Source organism: Chiloscyllium plagiosum, unplaced genomic scaffold (assembly GCF_037043375.1).
Source record: "Chiloscyllium plagiosum isolate Xiang-an unplaced genomic scaffold, Cpla_swu_hap1 HiC_scaffold_6, whole genome shotgun sequence".
Classification (NCBI taxonomy): domain Eukaryota; kingdom Metazoa; phylum Chordata; class Chondrichthyes; order Orectolobiformes; family Hemiscylliidae; genus Chiloscyllium; species Chiloscyllium plagiosum.
In genome coordinates, this window is record NW_028270144.1 from 76201410 (window position 1) to 76226146 (window position 24737).

The 24737-nt window shown below is 40.8% G+C and overlaps 1 protein-coding gene across 1 annotated transcript in view; it reads left to right on the forward strand.

The window, feature by feature from the left end:
* The window catches only part of LOC122551056 (high-affinity choline transporter 1-like), a 232317-nt gene that overhangs the window by 187724 nt on the left and 19856 nt on the right, over positions 1–24737 (forward strand). Inside the window, exons 4-5 of the mRNA XM_043692699.2 lie at positions 20771–20919; positions 21027–21170. Of these exons, the coding sequence (XP_043548634.1) occupies positions 20771–20919; positions 21027–21170 (293 nt within the window). The remainder of the gene's footprint in view (positions 1–20770; positions 20920–21026; positions 21171–24737) is intronic.

Sequence of the window (24737 nt, forward strand, 5' to 3'; positions counted from 1 at the left end):
CTCCCAAAGCAGGAAAATGATGTTGGCCTGATACTATGGCTTCATGCTGGCCTCCAGCTTTGAGATGAAGTCAATCGTGTAGCCCCTTTTCTCACTCAGATCTTTCCTGAGAATATTGAACAGAGTAGGGGTAGTATCAATTCAACTTGCCCTTCTATGTGTTGTTCTTCAGAAAAATCATACTTACACCCGTTCCTATGGTATCTGGGAATAAAGTTATCAATAGACTCTCAGAGTTTCTGTCTGTATGAAATCAGTTGGACTCTATTAATCTGAATTTTGATTCACGTCTTGAGTTGATCCTTAAGTAACTCCTCAGACCTTCTCTGGATCTTTTTCTATTCTGTGAAGCACCCTTGTGTCAATAGCAGGTAATATTTTAAGACATCTCTTCTTGGATCATTTTTAGCATGTGAAGTAGTGTTGCATGTGTTCATAAATAGCTGTACTTTGATAAAGTCCCTTTCTATCCTTCAGCTATTCAATTGAGCACACTGCCATTCGAGGCTTGGAGGTGTATAGTGGGCAGTTCACAGCTCCCTCACTGCACATTGGCCTTACAAGAGAAACTGCACAAAGAGATGTCACTCATGTTAAAAGCATAGCATCCTCGTGCATTTCAGGACAATGCAGCAGTCTATGTGACCTCACAAACATTAAATACTGAAAAGTGATGGAAGGAGGAAAAGGAGGTGCTTCAGGATTGTTCCCAGTCTGTGGCCTTTCATGAGGCTGTTCACTCAGAAATCTGACTGAAGCTTTAAAAAACAAATTAATCTTAATGCATGCGTGTTCATTCCCTGTCTCACTGAATACTGCTTTCCCTCTACTGGTGAGTAGAGCTATAAAGTTTAGATGATCTATATGGACTTCAGTAAGGCATTCAACAAGGTTCCACATGGGAGACTGGTTAGCAAGGTTAGATCTCATGGAATACAGGGAGAACTAGCCATTTGGATACAGAACTGGCTTGAAGGTACAAGACAGAGGGTAGTAGTGGAGGGTTGCTTTTTGGACTGGAGGCCTGTGACCAGTGGTGTGCCACAAGGATCAGTACTGGGTCCACTGCTTTTCATCATTTCTTTAAATGATTTGGATGTGAACATAGGCGGTATAGTTAATAAGTTTGCAGATTACACCAAAATTGGACATATAGTGGACAGCAAAGAAGGTTACCTCAGAGTACAATGGGATCTTGATCAGATGGGCCAGTGGTCTGAGAAGTGGCAGACTGAGTTTAATTTAGATAAATGTGAAGTGCTGCATTTTGGAAAAGCAAGTCAGAGCAGGACTTATACACTTAATGGTAAGGTCCTGGGGAGTGTTGCTGAACAAAGAGATCTTGGAGCACAGGTTCACAGTTCCTTGAAAGTAGAGTCACAGGTAGATAGGATAGTGAAAAGGACATTTGGTATGCTGTCCTTTATTGGTCAGAACAGTGAGTATAAAAGGTTAGGAGGTCAGGTTGCAGCTGTACTGTACATTGGTTAGGCCACTTTTGGAATATTGCATGGAATTCTGGTCTCCTTTCTATCGGAAAGATGTTGTGAAACTTGAAAGGATTCAGAAAAAAGTAACAAGGGTGTTGCCAGGGTTAGAGGATTTGAGCTATAGGGAGAGGCTGAAAAGTCTGGGGTTATTTTCCCGGAGCATCGGAGGCTGAGGGGTGACCTTAAAGGGATTTATAAAATCATGAGGAGAATGGATGGCAGAGTCCAGAACTAGAGGGCATAGGTTTAGGGTGAGAGGGGAAAGATATAAAGAGACCTCAGGGGCAACTGTTTCATACAGAGGGTGGTGCAGGTATGGAATGATCTGTCAGAGGGAGTGGTGGAGGCTGGTACAATTACAACATTTAAAAAGCATCTGGATGGGTATATGAATAGGAAGGGTTTAGAGGGATATGGGCCAAGTGCTGACAAATGGGACTAGATTAGGTTAGGATACATAGATGAATTGGACCAAAGGGCCTGTTTCCATGCTGTGCATCTCTATGACTCTACTAAAACGATACTTCACATAAATTCACAAGGATAAGAAAACAATTTATTGAGCAACAGAAGGGTTCAAGGACTGCCAAACATAAACAGGTCCATGTGTAATTTTGACTGACCAGGTGACGCTTGCCATATAACCAACGGAAAATTAAGTAATGGAAACAAATCCTGACCTCGGTCATTTATCATAGAAGTGAGGTTTTTTTAATAGATATTTTTATTGAAAATTTAACATTTTTACAAGTTTACAAATAAATAAAAACCCCAAATATAAACATTGATATACAACTAAATCTTAAATAAATAATAATCAAAATTTATCAAACAATAAAAAAGATACCAAGAGAAAGAAAACAAAACTCAACTAACTACTAATCTAACCTACAACTAACCAGAGTGTATACTTAAGTCTCTTACATTATTCAAAGAAGAGAAAAAAAACCGATGGATAATACAGAAATTGGGTAGTGAGATACATGCTCGGAATGTATTAACATCAAATCATAACAAAACCCATATTCGTGCGGGATTCCTCTCTCAAGGGGTCCCAGACCAGCCAGGTCCGCCATCTCAATTAAATAAAAGCCCTTGTTAGGATAGCCGAAATATCTGTATTTATGTAATTCAAGAAGGGTTGCCATATGTTATGGAATAATGCAGTCTTTTGGTGCACCATATTTCCATATATACAGCAGCGTGATCAGAAATTGCTATACTGCCTATTTTACAGGATGATATGGAATTTTTAAAAATCGAGGGGCAAAAAACATATCGATTCTGGTATGACATTTATGTGGATTGGAGTAAAAAGAAAAATCTCTGCCCTGAGGGTGAAGACATCTCCATACATCTACTAATCCTAATTCTTTGTTCAAATCCACCAATTGTCTAGATCTGGGAGATACTCCTGCAGTACTCTTGGGAATCCTGTCTATTTCTGGATCCATAATATAATTAAAATCTCCCCTATAATTGTATGACGAGCACCAGGAGCCATCAATTTAGAGAAGGCTTCCGTTATAAATTTAAAAGGATGTGGCGGGGGGCAATACAAATTTAAGATCCCATATTCCTCTCCATTTATAAGGGCTTTAATCAGAATATATCATCCAGATTCATCTTTTATCTGATTTAGGATTTTGAAAGGGAAATTCTTCCAAATAAGAATAACAACTCCTCTGCTTTTTGAGCTGAAAGAAGAAAAAAAGGCCTGATCAAATCCACACTGTCGTAATTTCAAGTGTTCTTTATCCAATAAGTGTGTCTTCTGTAGAAGAGCTATATCGACCCTTTCTTTCTTGAGGTTTGATAATATTTTCTTCCTTTTGACTGGTAAATTACTCCCCTTGACATTCCAGGTGCACCACTTAACCGACTGATCAACCATAATCGTCCGGGCAAGTCCGAGACCCCTCGGGAGGGGAACCCTATCCAGAACATCCCGAGCATAGAGCATATAAAATTTACAAAAATAAAGGCTCTTTAATACTCATATCAATATAATAAAAAACTATTTCTAAATTTAAAAAAAAGTATTTAAATGGAGATTTTCCCCCTTGTTCCCAGGGGGTATCACTTCCTTTCCAACAGTCCATCGTCTCGTCTCCCAACCAGTGCCCCACCCTTGATCCAGGCACTCCTCGATAGGATGAAGAAAATTCAAATATACTACAGATCTAGAGTTAACAGTGAGCACCTTACCACACCCCCCCCCCCACCCACAACAACACCTGGATATATTTGGTAATGTTAATACCATGTATAAACATATATAACTATAAAATTACAGCCTCAACAAGTAATAATTAAATATAATAATACAAAATAACAGGGGAAAACAACCCCGCTCCTAAAGACAGAAATAAAACAGGATAAGGTAACCACCTCCCCCCACCAACATTAACTAGACCCCCCGGCCTATATATATATAAAAAAGGGGAGAAAATCGCTAAGTAGAGAACAAATAAATAAATCCCTCTCCCCACCCCCTGAAGATAATATTAAACAGTCAGGTAAAAAAAGGGATTAATATTAAAAAAAAGGGGAATGTAAACCGGACTGGAGGGAGAGCAAAACAACATCAATTAACTCTTACAATTTATCTAAGAGAATCCAAAAAATCCTTGGCCTTTTCTAGCGATCCGAAGTTATACATGGACTCTTCATGGTTAAAGCGTAGTGTCGCTGGGTAGCGCAAGGACTATGAATATTTAAGTCTCTTAAACAGTTCTTCGCTTCATCAAATGCCTTCCTCTTTGACCAGAGCTGGGGAAAAGTCCTGGAATAACATAATCTTGGATCCTTTATAAATCATGGTTTGGGGATCTTTCCCAAGATTTCTGGAAGCTTCTAAGAGCATCTGCCTCTCCTTGTAGCTCTGCAGCTGGAACAGGACCGGGCGGGGGTGCTGGTTCGAGCCGGGCCCACATATTGCAACCCGGTAGGCCCATTCCGCCCTTACCTGGCCTGATCCAGCCTCCAGACTTAACAGCTGTGGAAGCCACTACTCGAGAAATGCTGCAAGCTGGCCTTCCTCTTCCCGTTCGGGAAGGCCCAGCAAACAAATATTTTTTCGACGACCTCGATTCTCGAGGTCGTCAATGTGATTCTCTAAGGTCCGGACCCGATCCACGGCCAATTCTGCTGTAGTCTCGGAGGTCCCGGCCTTTAGTTCCGCCTCTCCGACTCGGCGCTCAATTTCCTTGATGTGCTTTTGTAGCGCGGCCGAGAGTGAGTCCTATCGGCTCCGGGACTCTTCGATGAAGGTGTCAATCTTCGCATCGAGTTTAGAGATTATTTCCATCGAGTTTAGAGATTACCTACCTTATCGTAGGTAAGTCCCCCAGGGCGGCTGCAGATGTCTCTGCTGCAACTGGAGAGGGTGGGGGAGGGGTTCCTGCCTGCTGAGAACTGCAGGCTCCCTTCCCTTTAGTCATTTTTACTGGAGATTAAATTGTTTAAATTCAGTACTACATTAAGTAAAAACTATTTTGAATGATTTGGTGAGTGTGGTGGAGGTGGGTGACCCACTTTGCCCAAGTCTTGGGAGGAGCACTATAGACTCAGACTTGCTGGGTTGCCGCCATCTTGGATCCCCCATAGAAGTGGGTTTAAAGTACAGGAGAACAGCACTTGTGAGGAAATATTCCCAAAAAGAAAATGCTCCAGAGAAACCACCAAAAAAAACAAGAAGCATCAAAAGAGCTTTGGAAAAAAACAAAAAAAGCAGTAAGAGCAGTAAATGCCCATCAGCAGTTCCAGGGAGAAATCTCAATCACGTATCCAAAGCCAATTGTCAGGCAGGTTTCATCTCTTCACTGAAAAAAACATGGATTAGATTTTCAAATGAAATCAAAACTTTGAGGAACACAGCTTAATTCTAAAACCGAATTCACAAAATTGTGAACTAAGGACCTGATTTTTTAAAAATTTGACAACAGCAAATTAAGAAGTTTCAGGCACAGGTTTAAAGACAATCAATTGAAAAAAAATTTTAAGAGGTCAGAGATAAAAATCCTTTAACAGAGCTTTTGTCGGTACGGTTAATGAAACTTTGATTAGTTTAACAATTTGGATCACACATTCAAGTTTTATTCAACACTCAGCTGTTTTATCGATTCTATTCATTAAAATATGAAAAATTGAATAAAGATAAAATGCACTAATCTAATTATGTGATTTCAAACTTGGTGTGAAAATACCTTAGACACAGAAAAACATTGGAACGAATGACATTGAAATGGACCTATTTGATATGGTTAAAAAAGAAATGAAAATTAATGAATTGAAATGAAGCCATTTTGAAAAGTTTCCACCCACAGACAACTGGGTAACCTTCAGTCATCTTAGAACAGGAATATCTTCAACTCTGCTCCATGAAGAAGTCTTTATGAAAAGGAAACTGAACTTCACATTAAAAATCATAATTAAACCAGCAGAAACTGTGACTATTTTCAATTTTGATGCGACAGCAACAGCCTTTACAGCAGAATTTAACATTCATCAAAGAATACAACAGACCAAAAATGAGTGTAGTACAAGGAGATCAAAATTCTAACAATATTCTTGAAGTGTTGCAGCCCACTTGCTGTAGGCAGACCCACAATGCTTTTAAGAGGGATTCCAGGAACTTTGACCCAGCAACACTGAGCAATATATTTCCAAGTCAAGTGGTGAGTGGCTTGGAGGTGAACTTGTTGATTGTAGCACTTGTCTGAATAGACGGTAGAGATCATTGATTTGGAGGCTTCTATCTAAGAAGCCTGCGTGAGTTACTGCAGTGCATCTTATAGATGGTACACACCTCTGCTCCTGAGCATCCTTGATGGAGGCAGTGAATGTTTGTGTGTGCATGTGATGCCAAACGAGCGAGCTGCTTTATCCCATATAGTGTCAAGCTTGAGTGTTTTGGAGCTACATTCATCCAGAGAACATTGATGATCACAATCACATTATAACTCTTGCTTGTGCCTTGTAAGTGGTGAACAGGCTCTAGGAAGTGAGGTGATGAGCTATCTGCTACAATATTCCTAACCTCTGACCTTGTGGGAGAAAATACAGATCCTGGCCACCCATGACATGGCCACAAAACAGACAACACAAAATGTCTGCACTTAGTCGATGAGCCTATTCACAATGCCTCAAATTGGCCAAACCAGCTGCCCCAGACATCACACATACCTCAGGACATGATTCATCCAGCCCTAGACCAAGAGAATATAATTCTTCAGAGTAACTGATAATGAGCCTTACACTCCACAATAGTCCAGCACCTCTGATGTTCTTAGGGCATAGCTGCTCCCACTAGGAGTCAAGCCTTCACAAAGGGTACCCAGACAAGAAGTCACCAAAGGTACTTTGCTTACCCCCTCAACAATACGAACACATTGATACCAGGATGACACCCGTTAACTCCAGTCCTCACTTTCTCCTACTTTCTACCCGTTAACTCCAGCCAAGGATCGGAATCTCCTGAGTCAATTAAGAAACTTATTGTCAGACACCAGACACTTGAATCTTTTCAATGAATGAACTTTATTTCTCTTTGTTGTGCAACTCACACCATACTCTCATAACTCACACTTCATTATAGTAAGGGTATAAAACTCCACTGTATTCTCTTTTTGGGGAAGAAGCTGTGGTTCCTTCTGAACAGCCTGTCAGTGACTGTTTCAGTTGGGTCAAGTCTCTTCTGTGACATTGCTGTTTTTAAAAATAAATCCTTGTCAGTTCTCAGTCCAATATGTGTGTTTGTAATCTCTGATTAATTGGACTAAATCCTCGGACAGACCTGTTCTTGTAGCCACTGTATTTATATGACTAATGGAGTCGCGTTCTGGTTGATGGTAACAGCCTGGGATATTGATACTGGGGGAATTCAGCAATAGCAATGCAATTGAATGTTAAGTGTAATGTTAGATTTTCTCTTGTTGGAAATCATCATTGCCTGGCACTTCAATGGCATGAATGTGGTTTGCCACTTGCCAGACCAAAACTTCATGTTGTGCATATCCTGCTGCATTTGAACACAGTCTGCTTCAGTATCTGGAGTTATGAATGGTGCTGAATATTGTGAATCCCCATTTCTGGTCTTATTATGGAGGGAAGGTCATTGATGAAGCAGCTGAAGATGGTTGGGCCGAGAACACTATCCTGAGGAACTCCTGCAGAACTGTCCTGAAACTGATACAGCTAACCTCAACCGCTTTAGCACATTATCCGTTGTGTAAGGAATAACTCCAAACAGCAGAAAGTTTTCCCCTTGACTCCAGTTTTGCTTGGGCTCCTTGATGCCACATTCTGTTAAATGTAGCCTTACTGTCGAAGGCAGTCACTCTCACCTCACCTCTGGAATTTAACACTTCAGTCCATGCGTATGCCAAGGTTATAATATGGTCAGGAACTGAGTGGCCTTGGCAGAACCCAAACTGAACGCCATTGAGCAGGTTACTGCTAAACAAGTATTGTTTGAGGAAGAGTCAGAGAAGCAAGCATAAAATATACAGCAATCTAAGTAACTCCTTTGAATATGTATATAACTTATAGTCAATGTTAATGCCAAGGAATGGGTACATTTTGGCAGAGCTGTCAGGGTGTGTTGTATAAGATTAGGAACCTGGAGTGACTTTGAGATTTTACAGAGCTGCACAGCACTAGTATAAGCCTTAGATTAGATGGAGTGGGAATGCTGTATAGAAGAAGGCTATAACACTACACACCAGAACACTTCACTCTCTGGATGGAGCACATGGACTTGAACTCATAGTCATTCCTTAACTTAATTAAATCAAGCCTGGTATATTGCCATATGTCACCAGTATTTAGCATTAATAATTTATAAATAATGTTACTTTGAAGCCTGAGCCTTAAGGCTGTCCTTGTTTTTACCTTCTCCTTAATTAGTCATTAAAGAACCCAAACTCAGCGCAGCATCAAACCACACATTGAAATAATTCTCCTGCCTGATCTTCTGTGATGATCTGCCTTTCACATGAAAAGATTGCCATTGAAATCAATGCCTCAGCTATTTCATCATATCCCATAACTAACCTTATGCCGCACATGAGGCTGCTGCATAAGGATGCATGGTGTTACGGGGAGAGTATTAGCATGGATAGAGGATTGGTTGACTGACAGGAAGCGAAGAGTGGGGATAAATGAGTGCTATTCTGGCTGGCAATCAGTGACCAGTAGTGTGCCTCAGGGATCGGTGTTGGGACCACAACTATTTACAATTTATATAGTTGATTTGTAGTTGGAGACCACGTGTACAGTGTCAAAATTTGCCGATGACACTAAGATGAGTGGCAGAGCAAAGTACGTGGAGGACTGTGAAATTTTGCCCACATTGGGGGCAAAGGCTTGGCATATGGAATACAATGTTAGTAAAGGTGAAATCTTACATTTTCATAGAAGTAACAGTAAATAATTTATTACTTGAATAGTAAAAGGTTACAGTGTGCTGATTTGCAGAGGGACTTGGGTGTCTTTGTGCACGAATCACAGAAGGTTGGTCTGCATGTACAACAAGTAATTAGGAAGGCAAATGAAATTCATTGCTAAAGCGATTGAGGTTAAAAGCAGAGAGGTAATGTTACAGCTGTACAAGATGCTGGTGAGGCCACACATGGAGTACTGCGTGCAGTTTTGGTCTCCTTACTTAAGAAAGAATGTACGGGCACTGGAGGGGGTGCAGAGGAGGTTCACTAGGTCAATTCTGGAATTGAGACGATTAGCTCACAAGGAGAAGCTGAGTAGACTGGGATTATATTTGTTGGAATTTGCAAGAATGAGAGGGGACCTTATAGAAACAAATAAAGTTATGAAGGGAATCAATAAAATAGAAATAGATAGAATGCTTCCACTAGTAGGTGAACTAGGACAAGAGGGCATGGCCTCAAGCTTCGAGAAAGCAGGTTTAGAACTGAACTGAGAAGGATCTTCTTTACCAAAGGATTGTTAATCTATGAAATTCATTGCCCAGGGAAGTAGTTGACGTGACTTCAGTAATCGCTTTTCAAACTAAGGTAGATATTTTTTGAAAACTAAAGGAAGTAAGAGATATGGTGAAAACGCGAGTAAGTGGAGCTGAGTCCATGAAAAGATTAGCCATGGTCTTATTGAGTGGCGGAGCAGGCTTGAAGGGCCGGACAACCTACTCCCGTTCCTAGTTCTTATATTTTTATGTTCTTATGTTCTTATGTCCCATTGTCACAAATCCAACTTTGGAGCATTATGTGGAATGTATTTTCTATGCCTGTCAAGATGACTGTGCCTCTAAACTATTATACACGTGACTCCTGGCCGATTGCTGCAGCAGACAAAAGCAGCAATTACAATTTGCAATTCTGCATAAAACAGGTCACTAAGGCTCTCTGCAAAGAGAGTCCTTTTCATTTCATTCTCTCCTGTGTGTAGTAAACAGAAAGGGTGAACACAAGGGTTTGGACAAATGTTCCCATGGCGTTGAATGGCATTGATTGTACATAGTGCTTCCCATGTGCCTTAAGGCTATTTTGTTTGAATAGTTGCCAATGTGTGCGAGCTGTGAGTTATGGGTCTGAGATCTGCAGCAGTGCTCCATGTGCAAGGGTGAGGTGAAGAAGATAAATATTCTTAGATTATTGGCAGGTAGTATTTTACAATATGATTTTGGATTTGAGAGAGGGTGATCTATGAAAAGTCAAAGTCAAGAAATGTCTTCAAGCATAAATTTCAAAGTAACTTCATATTTATTGTGAATGCTGCTGTCCATGGCTATCATAGATATAATAGGCTCTAACCTAGTATATTTATAATGGTAGGGGCTAACTTATCTTCATGTGTTTGTGTGCTCAACTGAATCTTCCAGTCTAGATTCTTGAAGTCTTCATCCAGAGAATGCAGGGTCTTCTCTTTCTACCCACATTGCTCTATTTATGCTCAGTGGTGTGTAGCTCTGTGCCATCATAAATTTGGCCTTCAGTCCTGATGCCCTCATACAACAGTGATAGTGAAGAACTGAGCAATGGGTGAGGCTAGTAATGCAATTACCTGTGAATGTATATTCAATGAACCTGATTACTCATGTGAGATAATCTTCTTCCTTCACTGCTTCAGTTGACCTCTCTTTCCAGTGCTGTCTCAGTAAATGCCTGGAGGGATCTCCTGACGCACTTATGATAGAAATGTCTTTTCTCTGTTCCATGTCCTCAACTAGAATCTCCTTTTCGTGTCCACATACATTAATGTGCATGCTCTTCCATGGTCAGCCATTGTTAGTTGGAAATAGAGTGTTGTGCCGTAATAATTTCAGGAGTTCCTGAGAAAGCAGTGCATGGAGTGCTGGCTATACGCTTAATGTGCCTATGTCCATTTCGGAGGTTATCTAATTTAACCCCTCTTAAATGCCTGATGAAGAATGGCTCCAATGCATCTTTCACCAAATATTGTTGGTAATTCTTATTCCTCGGCAAAACGGTGGCAAAGTTATAGTTATCACTTCTCATGTTATTCTAAGGTGATGGGAGGGATTTCTTTTTTAACTATTGCAGTTCTTGTGGTGATATTTCCTCCATAATTTAAGGAAGGGAGTTACATCATATTGACTCAGTGGTAATGAAGGGATGACAATGTCTAATTCAAAACAGTGTGCTATAAAGAGCATTTGCACATGATGCTGTTTCCACAAGCCTGCTGTACTTGACATCGAGGTTGCATGACTGAGGTATGCTGAAGAATATCTTATGGACATTGTGCATTGCTGCCGCTGTATGTGAACAAATGGAAAAGGTTTCTAGTGAGTCTAATGGCAGCAACAACATTCAACATGCCCAACAAAACTACAATCAATGGAAATCGGGGGAAATCTCACTACTGGTTGGAGTCATACCTGACAGGAAGATAGTTGTGGTTGCTGGAGGCCAGTCAACGCATTTTGAGGGCATCTCTGCAGGATTTCCTAGGCTCAAACATCTTCAGCTGCTTCATTAATGACCTTCCCTTTGTCATAAGGTCCGAAGTGGGGATGTTTGCTGATGATTGCACAATGTTCTACACATTCTGGGTCCTCAGATACTGAAGCAATCCATGTTGAATTGCAATAAAACCCAGTACCCAGACTTGGGCTTAAAAGTGCCCAGCGAAATTTGTGCCACACAAATGCCAAGCAATGGCCATCTCCAATAGGGACAACCTAACCACTGTCCCTTGACATTCAATGGAATTACCATCACTGATTCCCCCACAAACAACATCCTGGCCAGAAACTCAACTGGAGTTGCCATATACGTATAGTGGCTACAAGAGCAGGTCCAGAGGGAAGGAATCCTGCAATTGATAACTCACTTCCTGACTCCCCAAGGCTTGTCTATGCTCAACAATGCAAAGCCAGGAATGTGATGGAATGCTCCCCATGTGTAGCTCCAACAACTCCAGAAGGTTGACAACAGGACAAAGCAGCCAGTTTGTTTGACACAACATTTACAAGCATCCACTCCCTCCACCATTGATGCTCAGTAGCAACAGCATGTACTATCTCCAAGATACACTGCAAAAATTTGCCAAAGATCCTCAGATACGAACTTCCATGACCAATTCCATCTAGAAAGACAAGGACAGCAGATGCATGAGAACAACATTGTTTGCAATAACCAAGCTAATCACCATCCTGTCTTGGAAATATATCATTGTGCCTTCAGTGTGACTGAGTCAAAATCCTGGAATTCTCTCCATAACAGTATTGTTGGTGTCCCTACAGCAGTGGAAGCTGCAGTGGTTCAAGAAGGCAGCTCATTACCACCTTTTCAAGGGCAACTAGGGACAAGAAATAAGTATTGGCCATCCAGTGATGCCCAATAAATTAAATAATAAAGCTCTATACTAGACAGTGTCAGCTCCCTCCTTTGTTGCAACCACATCTATTGTTGCAAGTAGCAAATACTCTTTCAGAACAAATATGCATTGACGGATGCTGAATATTAGGAGAGGAAAGGTAAACTAGGAAATAATAAGCTTACCTGTCTAATGTATATTATTGGGAAGCTATGGGTATTGTTATTAGGGACAGTAACAGAATATGGACAAATAAAGAGATGGAAAAGGTTCCACACAAGGGACTGTCCCCAAAAATAGGAATAGATGGAATTGGAGATAATATTTTGACATTGATAGGGAACTGTTTAGGAGGAAGGAGATGGACTGTAGGGCTAATGAGTGTGTGTACTCCAATTGAAAGGACATGACTAGTGTCCATCAGGGATCAGTACGGCAGCCTTAGCTCTTTACTATGTATATAAATGACCTAAAAGAGGAAAACAGAGCAATGTATCCAACTTTCTGATAATGCTAAGTAATAAAATGCATTATTTAATTAACAAAACTACACAGCTAGAATTTAAAGTGGAGAACTGTTAGATCAACATACTTTATAAATAATGAGAAACCTGGAGCTGTAAAGAAAGGGGAGACATGGCATAGTGATATTGTCTTTGGACAGGTAATGTACAGAGGCAGATAATGACCTGCTGACCCAGTTTCAAATCTCACCATGGCATGAATTCTAACAAAAAAAATCTAAAATTAAAAGTTGAATGATTAATGACCATGAAGCCATTGTTGCAAAAAAACATTTGATTGACTCATACCAGTTAGGGAAGGAAATATGTTGGGCTACATATGACTTCAGCCCCTCAGCAATGTGGTTGACATTACCTAGCAAGCCTCTCTGGTGTATCAAACTGTGAAAAAATTTCAAAGGAATAAAACCAGACAAACCACCTGGCATTGACCTGGGCACTGGAAATTAGAACATCAAACATGGCACTGTCGACTATGTAAAATCCTCTTTGCTAGCACTTGATTAGTCAAACAACAGCCTCACAGTGATATCAACAAGCTCGGCCATGCTCATGGAATCATACCTCACAACCAATGCTCAGAAAACATTATCACCATCCTGGGATATATTCTGTCACACGATCAGTCCAGGCCAGCAGATGTGGTGGCACAGTGGTATATTCCCACATTGGGTGGGAATTGTTCCAGAAGCCCTTAGCATTGATTCCAGACCTCAGGAATCTCATGGCACCAGTTCAAAACTGGACAAGGAGAGCTGCTGATGGTAATCACGTATCCTCTACCCTTCAACTGGTAAATTAATGCTCCTCCGCATTGAACACTATTTTATAATATCCCTGAGAGTGGCAATGATGCAGAATGTACTCTGGTGCAGGATTTCAATGTCCAGTGTCTTCACAGCACCACTACAGACAGATCTGGTCGAGGCCTAAAGGACATTGCTGTGAGCCAAGTTCAGTAGCAGATGGTGAAAGAATGAACAAGAGAGAAGAAGATGATTTATTATCTATTCACAGCAATCTGCCTGTATTTGTCCATTACAGTGTCAGTAGGAATGCTGAATTTCCAGTTGTGGTGGAAACAAAATCTTGTCTTCACATTTATGATATTATCCAAAACATTATGTGACACTATCATGTGGTTAATGAGAGAAACTTTGAACGGATGGAGTCACGCTGGGCTGACCATCCCCAAGACACTGAGAGCCATCAGGTGCTGCAGCATTATATTCAAATACCAGCAGCAACCTCACAGCCCAGCATATCCCTCATTCTACCACTACCATTAAACCAAGTACACCAAAGATTTCTGGAGGGTGGTCCAGAGCAACACCAGGCATAGTTGAAAATTAGGTGGCAATCTGGTGAAGCTACCAAACAGGACTACTTGAGAGCCAAACAGCATACACAGCCAACAATGGAGCTGAGCAATTGTACAACAATGGACCAAATCTAAGCTCAGTCATCCTGCCAGATCTAGCTGTAAAGCTGATGGACAATTAAACACATCACTGGAGGAGGAGGTTCCACAAATACCCCCATCCTCAGTAGTGGGAGAGTTCAACATAACCAGGCTAAAACATTTGTTGCAATTATCAGCCAAAGGTGCCAAATGAAAGATACATTTTGGCCTCTTCCTGTGGTCTCCAGTATCACAGATGCCAGTCTTTAGCCAATTTGATTCACTTCATATGATACCAGGAAACAGAGGCTATGGGCCCTGACGATATTCCAGCAATCGGAATGAAGACCTGTGCTCCAATACTTGCCGCTCCCCTATCCAGTCTGTTCAAGTACAGCTTCAACACTGACACTGACCCAACAATGTGGAAAATTGAACAGTTGTGTCCTGTACACAAAGTAGGACAAATCCAAGCCAGGTAATTACCACCGCATCAGTCTACACATCATTTGTAAAGTGATGGAGTCATCAATAGTGCTATCAACAACGCTTGCTTTGTAATAACCTGCTCATTATTGCTCAGTTTAAGTTCTGCCAGGGCCACTCAGCTCCTGATCTCATTATGAGTTTTGATAAAACATGATCAATACAGGTGGATTCCAGAGGTGAGGTGAGAGTGACTTCTCTTTGGCATCAAGGCCATATTTGACAAAGTGTGGCATCATTGAGCCCTCGCAAAACTGAATTCAATGCGAATCAGGAAAGCTCTCTGCTGGTTGGTATCATATCTGCCACAAAGGAATATGGTTGTCTTTGTTTGAGGTTCATCATATTAGTTCCAGGACATCTCTTGTAGAGTTCCTCAGGGAATTATCCAACCATCTTCAATTGCTTCATCAATGGCCTTCCCTCCATCATAAAGTCAGAAGTGTGGATGTCCTCAGACGATTGATTGTTCAATATACAGCACCATTCTCACACCTTACATGCTGAAGCCATCCACATCAAATTGCAAGACAATATCCACACAAATGCCAGCAATGAGAGAATCTCATCAAGGTTCCTTGACATCGAATGGCATTATCATCTTTGAATCCCCCACTGTCAACATTTCTTGGGCCTTACCATTGGCTCATACGCTGAACTGGACTTGCCAGACCAATACTTTCATGGCAAGGATAGGTCAGAGGCGAGGAATCCTGTTCTGAAGAAGTGTCATGATTGGATTTGAAATGTTAATTCTGTTTCTCTCTGCATCGATGATGCCAGAGGTGTTGATTTTCTCCATCACTTCTATTTTTATTTCAGAACTCCAGCATCCACATTATTTTGCTTTTAAGTGCATTAAGATCTCATACACGGGGCATCCAATTTTCTTTGAGTCTTATAGCATGGAAACAGGCCCTTCAGTCCAACTAGTCCATTCTTCCTGAGTGCCTCCCATTACTCTGACATGATTTTATCTGTGAATAACTGTTCCCAGTCCACTTGGGCCAGTTTGAATCTGATTTTAATAAAATTAGTCTTCTCCAATTTAGAATTTTATTCCCATCCCAAGTTTATCCTTTGTTTTGAGAACTATCCTAAATCAAATTGAGTTATGGTCACTACCTCCAAAATGACTCCCCACTGATACGCCAGACCCAGGCCATTTCAAATTATTTAGATCCCAAACTGCAACTTGCCACTTCCCTTCAATCTCCCTCTATCTTGCCTGAAATCCTCTATAACCAGTAATGGTGAGCTGCTAATCCAGCCCACCTTTCAGCCAAGGTTTGGTCAAAGATATGAAGACATGAGAAGCACATCAGAATATCTGTTCCCTTGGTTCATCTGTCTTATTCCTCTGCCCTTTGCATTGAAATATATTCCATTTAGCCTTTCTAAACTTACTGCTCGCTTATTTGGCTGTCAGATTAATTTACGCAAGTTTTAACTTTTCATCCACTTCAATGAAATCTCCCTCTTAACTACTCACAGGATCTCATCCTCTGCCCATCTAATTTATATCCAACATCTTTAAGTTCCATCTTACTGAGCTCTGTCTTCTTGCAGCATGACATTCTGATGGAAGTATGCCATAGGGACATCTAGATAGGACATAAGTGCCTGTGAGTGTAATGTACATATGTAAATATCAGGAGCTGTAATAAATATTTACTGAATCCTTCAGTACTGTATGATTCACTTTGCATTCATATTTATATTATGGGAGCTAACATAAATATCATATCATGAGAGTTGAAGATTGTCAGTTAATTTTAAGTACTACCTCATCAAATGCAAGTACCTTAAAGGCAAGGTCCCACATCACAGTGGCAGGTCAGGATGGTTGCATAGTGATAAGCAGCAGTGGCCATTTACAAAAGAGTCCAAGCTCTTGGTGGTAAACACTTGGAAACATCACTGTAGATCAGGAGACAACAATGCTGTTCTTTAAAGCATGCAGAAATTAGCAGCACCAATTTCTGAGAGTTCAAGGAGTGCAGATTAAACAGTCAGGGGGTGAATCTGCCTTCTGTCTCCTTAAAAATTTTATTCTATTAATTATAATCTCTGTCTCCCTTTCAACAAAAATAAGCTGACAGCTTGATTTCCTAATTAAATGATAAATATAAGGCCAAGGAAAGGCTTCTTGCATTAAAAGAAAAAATGCAAGCCGAAAGGTCTTCACAGTGCAAAACTCTTCAGGATCAAATACAACTTTCAAAAGGTAGTTTTATTCTGTTCTTTTGTGGAATGTAGGCATTGAGGGCTGATCAGCATTTTATGCCTGTCCATAGTTGCTCTTGAAAAGGTGGTAGTGAGCTGCCTACTTGAACTGCTGCAGTCCATGTGCTGTAGTTGGACCCAATGCCGTTAGGGAGAGAATTATAAGATTTTGACCTAGTGTTACTGAAGATGAGGCAAGTTAAAATCTGTTAATCCTGAAGTTAATTCTCACTTGGAGCGGGTTTTCAGGTGGTATCCAGATCTTCTCTGGATTTTCCTCATTTTCCATGGTAAAACAAGATTAATCCTGCGAGACCCAACTTGCTGATTGCAAGAAGGATTTGCAGAGATCTCTTCTCAGGATAGTTTTCACTTGATTTGCAAAACAGAACTGCTTGAATAGTTGTAATTCAGTGAAGATATAAATTGCTGTCCTAGCCATACGTTACTGTTGGATCTCCATTTCTTGTTGAATTTTTTTTTTCTCATTTGCTGTTATGTCCATTTAGTTTTCCTTCTTTTGTTTTTATTTCCATTGTTGCTGTTCCCATGCTGAGTTTTGATATATTTCAAACATTTACTTTAATACGTACAGGCCTACAGTAGTAGGTTACTGTCATGAGATGGTGGTCACAGTAATTAAGTAAATAATGTCATGCAAGATTCCACCTGACTTGATGCTGATTTGGAGACTTAGTATGGCATCCAGGAGCAAACTTGGAATCACTGGAATCGTTGGGCAAATTCTCTGTTATTGTTGGAAGAAAACCTTAAATCTGAAACTTATTCTACAAAGAGAAGGATGGCAATTTTTCTATCTAGACCAAACGATAACAGAGGACTCTGACAATGGGCAAACAGACAACAGATTTGACACACTAAAACCACTTCCTGTGAACAGCCCTGATATGAAATGTGTTTTCTGCTTATAAAGAGACATCCAGGAACAGGAAATGAGATTCTCTCCCAGGCCAAGTCACTCCATTATTTCCCTTCCACGTCACCTCCAAGAAGGGCAAAACTGCACTTTTGGTCTTTGTAGTGATTGGGACCAGGTGGACCTTGTTGACTATGAGGTTTTTGATAGGGGTTTTTAACCTGGGCCAATCAGGTAACACCTGGCTGACCAATATAACCAGGAGGAAGGTGTGTCAGGGCAGACGAAGAGCCAGAAGGGGCGTAGGGGCGGGCTGCCTTAGTGTGACGGGAAGGTGGCTTGTTGAGTTGCTGGGGGGGATCTGTATTCTATGCACTTTTTTAAAATCTAATTGGACTGTGTTATATGTATTTGTTACTGTTACTGTTTTGTGATGACTGAAACTGGGATTTGAGGTTTGTCCTCATTTCCCTGAGGAGAGTTGAACGGTAGGGTTTGGAGCCTGGCTTTGCCGCTCCTCTCCCTTGTAAATTGCTGTTTCTCTGTATACAGCTGTTAATGTTAACTGTTTTATAAACTGTATTGTTTAATAACATTAAAATATATACATAACAAGGAGAAAAATTATAATCAGGAGACCCTTGACAAAGGAGACATTGCCTTCTGTTTAAAATAGAATATAACCAGGACATTAGAATCTCCTGAATTGAGGACTGACTCCAAGCTGGCTGGCTACAGCCAGTGTACTGTGCACTGGTAAATAAAGGGTGACTTGGTGATGGCACCCGGCCTCTGTGCAGTTATTTCAGTGGCAATGGGAGAAGCAGGATATGCCTGAAGAACGGGGTGGCATGGTGACTCAGCAGTTAGCACTGCTGACTCACAGCGCCAGGGACCTGGATTCGATTCCAGCCTCAGGTGACTGTGCGGAGTTTGCAAATTCTCGCCGTGTCTGTGTGGGTTTCATCGGGGTGCTCCGGTTTCCTCCTGCAGTCCAACGATGTGCAGGTTAGGTGGATTGGCCATGCTAAATTGCCCGTAATGTCCATGGAAATATGGGTTAGCCATGGGAAATACAGGGTTACAGGTATAAGCTAGGGAGATGGGTCTGGACAGGATACTCTTTGGAAAGTCGATGTGGACTTGTTGGGCCAAATGGCCTATTTCCACACTGTAGGGATTCTAGGATTCTAGAACATTCATTTGCAACTGCCATCTTAGAGTTAGGATAAGCATCATACCTCTATTTGGGAAGCTTGACTCATTTGAATCTGCTCTGGAAGACTGGGCCCAGTATGTAGAAAGAATGCAATACATTTTCCAGGCAAATGACATTGGGGCAGATGAAAAGCAATAAGTAATCCTTCTGACTATTTGTAGACCCGCAGTGTTTCTGGTTTTAAGGGTTTAACTTTCTCAGAGGTACCAGACACTAAAACCTTCCAAGAGTTGACAGAGTTGGTTTAGGAATATTATGAACCTGGACTTTCTCTAATCCTGAGAGACAAGAGTTTTATTTGGCTGTTGAAGAACTGAGGAATCCATATCAGGATTTTTGACAAGGTGATATTTGACTGTCAGAGGCATGTGATTTTGGGGTACCCCTGAATGAGAAGCTGCAAGCATCATTTGTGATGCACAGACTCCTAGAAGTATTGGTCACAGACAATGGGACATTATTTACCAGCAGGGAATTCAAATATTTCCCAAAGTCCAAAGGTATTCGGCAGATGAGGCCAGCTCCAGACCATCGATCATCCAATGGCCTAGCGAAAAAAGTGATCCAACCTTTGAAGGCAGGCCTAAACAAACAGCTGTCAGCTTCATTCAATACCAAACTGTCTTGGCTCCTGTTCAATTATAGGACTGTCCCACGTGCAACAACGAGGATAGTTCTAGCAGAGTTGCTGATGGGAAGAAGACTTCTCACCCAACTTAAACCTGATATTTCCAGACCTGAAAGGGAAGGTGAAACAGCAGTAGGAACTCCAAGGCAGCCAAATGCCACCTCTAAGTGAGAGAGACAATTTAATTCAGGGGATGAAGTTGGCCCTGTATGGGTACAAGGCGAGGTTGACACGAGCTCAGGTCCTGTGAAAGATGCGGGTAGGTGAAACAGTCCTGAGCAACCACATGGATCATCTGAGTCTGTTGACTCACAAACATGCCTGGCCCCTCACTACACCCAAAAGGCCTGGCAGAAATCGTGGGTGCTCCCCCTCCATCTCGCATCAAGGAAACCTCAGAATCTGAAAAGGATGCAGCTTCAAAACTGTTACTGCTGGAAGATGAAGAAGTGTAATCTCTCCTCAGATGTTCTGGATGCAAGAGATAGGCCACAGTCTTGTGCACGCCGCCTCTGTCTGGGTCCGTGTCAGAGGAACCACATCTGGGTGAAAGCTACAAGGCTTATATCCCCAGACTTAGCAGGGGGAAGCTTATAGTGATTAGAACCAGGTTGACTTTGAGGTTCGTGATTGGGGTTGTTCACCTGGGCCAAGCAGGAAAGCCCTGGCTGACCAATATAATCAGGGGATTAGAATTTCCTCAGTTGAGGACTAACTCTGAGATGGCTGGGCATAGCCAGTGTACTGTACACTAGTAAATAAAAGGTGACTTGGTGACAGGACCTGGGCTCTGTGCTGTTATTCCAGTCTTGTAGCTAAATGGTGATAAACAAGTGAGGCATATGCAAGACCATGAGACAAGATTGAAGTAATGCATAATCCTGTGACTGCTGAGAGTTCTGTGTTGCTTGACATGTCCTTTGCCCTTTCCTTCATTCTGACTTAACAAAGTTGTGTGTCTGAAAACATGTATAACTCGATGTTTTAGCTTGCATGAAAAGTAATTGATTTAAAAACGTTATCATTTGATAGCTACAAATTGATATTGTTGTTCCAACTATTACATCCAGATTCATAGCTAATGACATTTCCTCCTTCAGGTTCATCATTGAGTGTAATTTTCGAAATTAATGTCCACTTGGCCATTATTATTTCTACCGTGATAGCAGTTTGTTACACTCTGATTGGCGGTTTGTACTCAGTCGCATACACAGACATGGCTCAACTATTATGTATCTTTGTAGGATTGGTGAGTTTTTAAATTATGTTTAAAATGATCCATTTAACTTTAAAACTTCTGGATAGAGAATCCATTTTGTGGTGGATTAAGATTTCTTGCTTTAATTTTCCATACAGTACATGAGCCTGCCTTTTGCTGTTTTGAATCCTGCGGTCACAAGTATTGCCATCACCGCTACAGAGTATGTTTACCGTGAACCTTGGCTTGGATACATAAGCCCTGGAAATGCATGGATTTGGTTTGACAATTACGTTCTGATGGTACGTATGCAGTATCAATGATTGTAATCTGTCTAAGATAAATTCACACAAAGCACCAGGCTCCAACTGAAGATTTTTTCTGTTTTTTCTTTAAATACATGAGTACCACATTAGCAATGTGAATGGTTTCCAGTGACATTTCAAGGTGCCATTGTTTGTCATAACACAAGGTATTTCCCTTCACAGGGCTGCAGAGAGCTAAAATATTTAATTGCTGATAATAATTGTAGCACTGGAAGACAAGTTTCTATTTTGCAGATCCAGATAAGGAAGTGGCAGTGAATGTTAACACCATTGGTTCAATAATCGAAAGTCAGTTGGTGCAATTTATATTCAATTAGTAAATCTGAATTTATAAGCTAGTCTCTGAAATTTTGTCCATGAAACTGTAATCAATTTTTGTCAGAATCAATCTGGTTCACTAATTTCCTTTAGGGAAGGAAATCTTACCCAGTCTGGCCTACACGTGACTTCAGACCAGCAACAATGTGGGTGATTCTTAACTGTTCTTTGAAATGGCTGAACAAACTAGTCAGCTTTATCAAATGACTACAAAGTCAAATGGAATAAAGCTTGAGAGACCACCTGGCACCGAACTCTGCAACAGCACACCCTTTCCTCTGATTTCCATAGCCACTGCATTGACCTCAGGGATCTGTGTGTGGCAGTGACTGGAGAAAACAGAAGTGAATCCGTGGGACAATGACAGTGCATCAACCAGTGTACACGGGCGCTCGGAACAAAGCTTTGAAGGAATGTTGCCTTCCACCATAAATGCTGCAATGTCCACTTATTAACATGTGGAGTTGTGCCAAAATTAGGAAAGCTGTCCCACAAACCAGTCAAGCAAAGCTCTAACATAAAAATACTCAGTGAAGCATCCTTCACAGATTAATACAGACTAACACCAGAGGTGACGTTATAGTGATGTACATTTGGGAGGGGATGACACTGACAAATCCATGACATTGAACCTCATGAAGTCTTATAGCATCAGTTTATACATGAGCAAGGAAAACTGGTGATTACCGTCTCCTGCTCCACCACCTTTTGGCTTATGAATCAGTCCTGCTTCACATTGAACAACACTTGAAGGAAGCACCAACTGTGGCAAAAACAAAGAATGCACTCTGGAGGAGAATTTTAATGTTCATCACCACAAGTGGTGAAACAAAACTGCTGCTAACTGAACTAACCAAGTCATAAATGACATTGCTGCTAGATTGGTCTGTGGTAGGGGGAACAAAACCCATTAGGCCTTGTGCCCATTATTTTACTTGCTGAAATATTGGTAAGAGTGCTTACCCTACAATCCTGGTGGGGATACTCACCTATCACAGCTGTATGAAATAGGTTAGATTTTGTCCAGATCTAATCTCAAACTAGGCATCCTTGAGGTTAAATGTTAAGTCATTAATAAAAAAAAATTGAGGAGGTAATAGACCAGTAAATTATAGTCTATCAATCTAACCTTGGTAGTGGGGAGATTATTATCAGAAATTCTGAGGGACAGAAAATATTGGCATTTGGAGAGACATGGATTAAACTTATATAGTCAGCATGAATTTGTCAAGGTGAAGTTGTATTTGACAAATTTGATGGATTTCTTTCAGGAGATAGCCAGGACTGTTGATGAAGGTAACGCGTCTGATGTAGTCTATGTGGACTTGAGCAAGACTTTTAAAGAAGTCACTCATGGCATACTGATCAAGAAAATCAAAGTCCAGGGGATTTAAGACAAAGTGGCACATTGGATCCAATATTGACCAAGAGAGATTTGTAAATATTGTAAAGATGTTTTGTTATAATGTTATAGAACTATGGTGAGACTGTTCCCAAATTATTGTGTATCCTATCGATATCCTTATCTAAGGAAGGATATACTGAGATCGTCTGCAACTGAAATTCTATTTCCAGTGGTGATTTCTCTGGGCTCGTTGCTGGTTCCCTTCATGTTTGTGCTGTTCATCAATGTACTTAAATAGGGGAGAAATGATCAGGAAGTCTAAAAACATCAAAGAGTTAATAGGGTGTTAAATATGGAGGAAGATAGCAATAAACTGCAGGTAGATATCAAAAGACTGGTGAGGTAGACAATAAGTGGCAAATAGAATAAAAAGTGTGAGATAATGCACTTAAGGAGGACTAATAAGGTGAGGGATTACACTATGGATAATAGGACCCTGGAAAGCACTGAAGATCAAAGGCATCTTGGTTTGCATTTCCACAGATCCTTGTGATATTTGGGCAAGTAGATAAGGTGATTAAGAAGCTATATGGGATACTTGCCTTTATTAACCAGCCATAGAATACAAAAGCACAGACATTATACTGGAACTGTATAAAATGCTGATTAGGCAACAACTGATCACTGTTTTCAATTCTGATCACTTCATTTCAGAAACAACAAAAGAAGCTTGCTATTTAATTTGATCAGGCAATTACAGGGGCATACAGCCTATCTATTTTGCAACTCACTGACAGTAAAATTCACCTGTCATTCAGATTTTTGAGATACTTTGCCTTTCTGAAGGTAATTTGAGATGCATTTGAAAAATGGCTTCTGGAAGCTGTTCCATGCTGACTCTGTACAAGAGTGGCATTTACTACTGTCAGGATACTGCTGGCAGTCTGAAAAGGCAATCTCCCAACTACAAAATTGAGTAATATCATGCATGAATTTCAGACTTCATTCAACTTGCCTGTGCCTAATATAATCTAAAACAAAATATTTACAGTCGATGTGATTCTGCGATTGAGCAGCACTTGCTAAAACAACCTGAATGTGCTAATACCTGCACTTCAACCAATTTAAGAAAATTGCTTCAGCTCATATCATTAAATTAAAAAATACTAAAGAACCGTGGATGCTGGAAATCAGACACAAAAACAGAAATTGCTGGAAAATCTCAGGAAATCTTACAGCATCTGTGGAGAGAAATCAGAGTTAACATTTTAGCTAGGGAAAATTGTTTTTGATGCACAAGATAGGGGACGGAAGGGGTAAGGAGTAAATGAGAGTTGCAGACAGAAACCAAAGAGAGAGAAGAACAGTTGGACGGACAAAGGAGTGGATAACGGCCAGCCTGGAGAAGGAATGCCTATTAATGGGGCTAACAATAGGTAGGGTGTAACAGCATGATGTGTGGGGGTTATAGTCATAGAGTCATAGAGCTGTATGGTATAGAAACAGATCCTTTGGTCCAACTCATCAATGCCAACCAGATATCCTAAATTAATCTAGTCCCATTTGCCAGTATTTGGCCCGTATGCTTCTAAACACTTCCTATTCATATACCCATCCAGATGCCCTTTAAATGTTGTAATCATGCTCACTTCTGTCACTTCCTCAGGCAGCTCATTCCATATACGTACCACCCTCTATGTGAAAAAGTTGCCCCTTAGGTCCCTTTTAAATCTTTCCCCTTTTACCTTAAAACTATACCCTCTGATTTTGGACTCCACTACGCTGGGGAAAAGACTTTGGCTACCCTTTCCATGCCCCTCATGATTTTATAAACTTCTATAAGGTCATCTCTCAATGCTCCAAGGAAAACAGCTCCACTC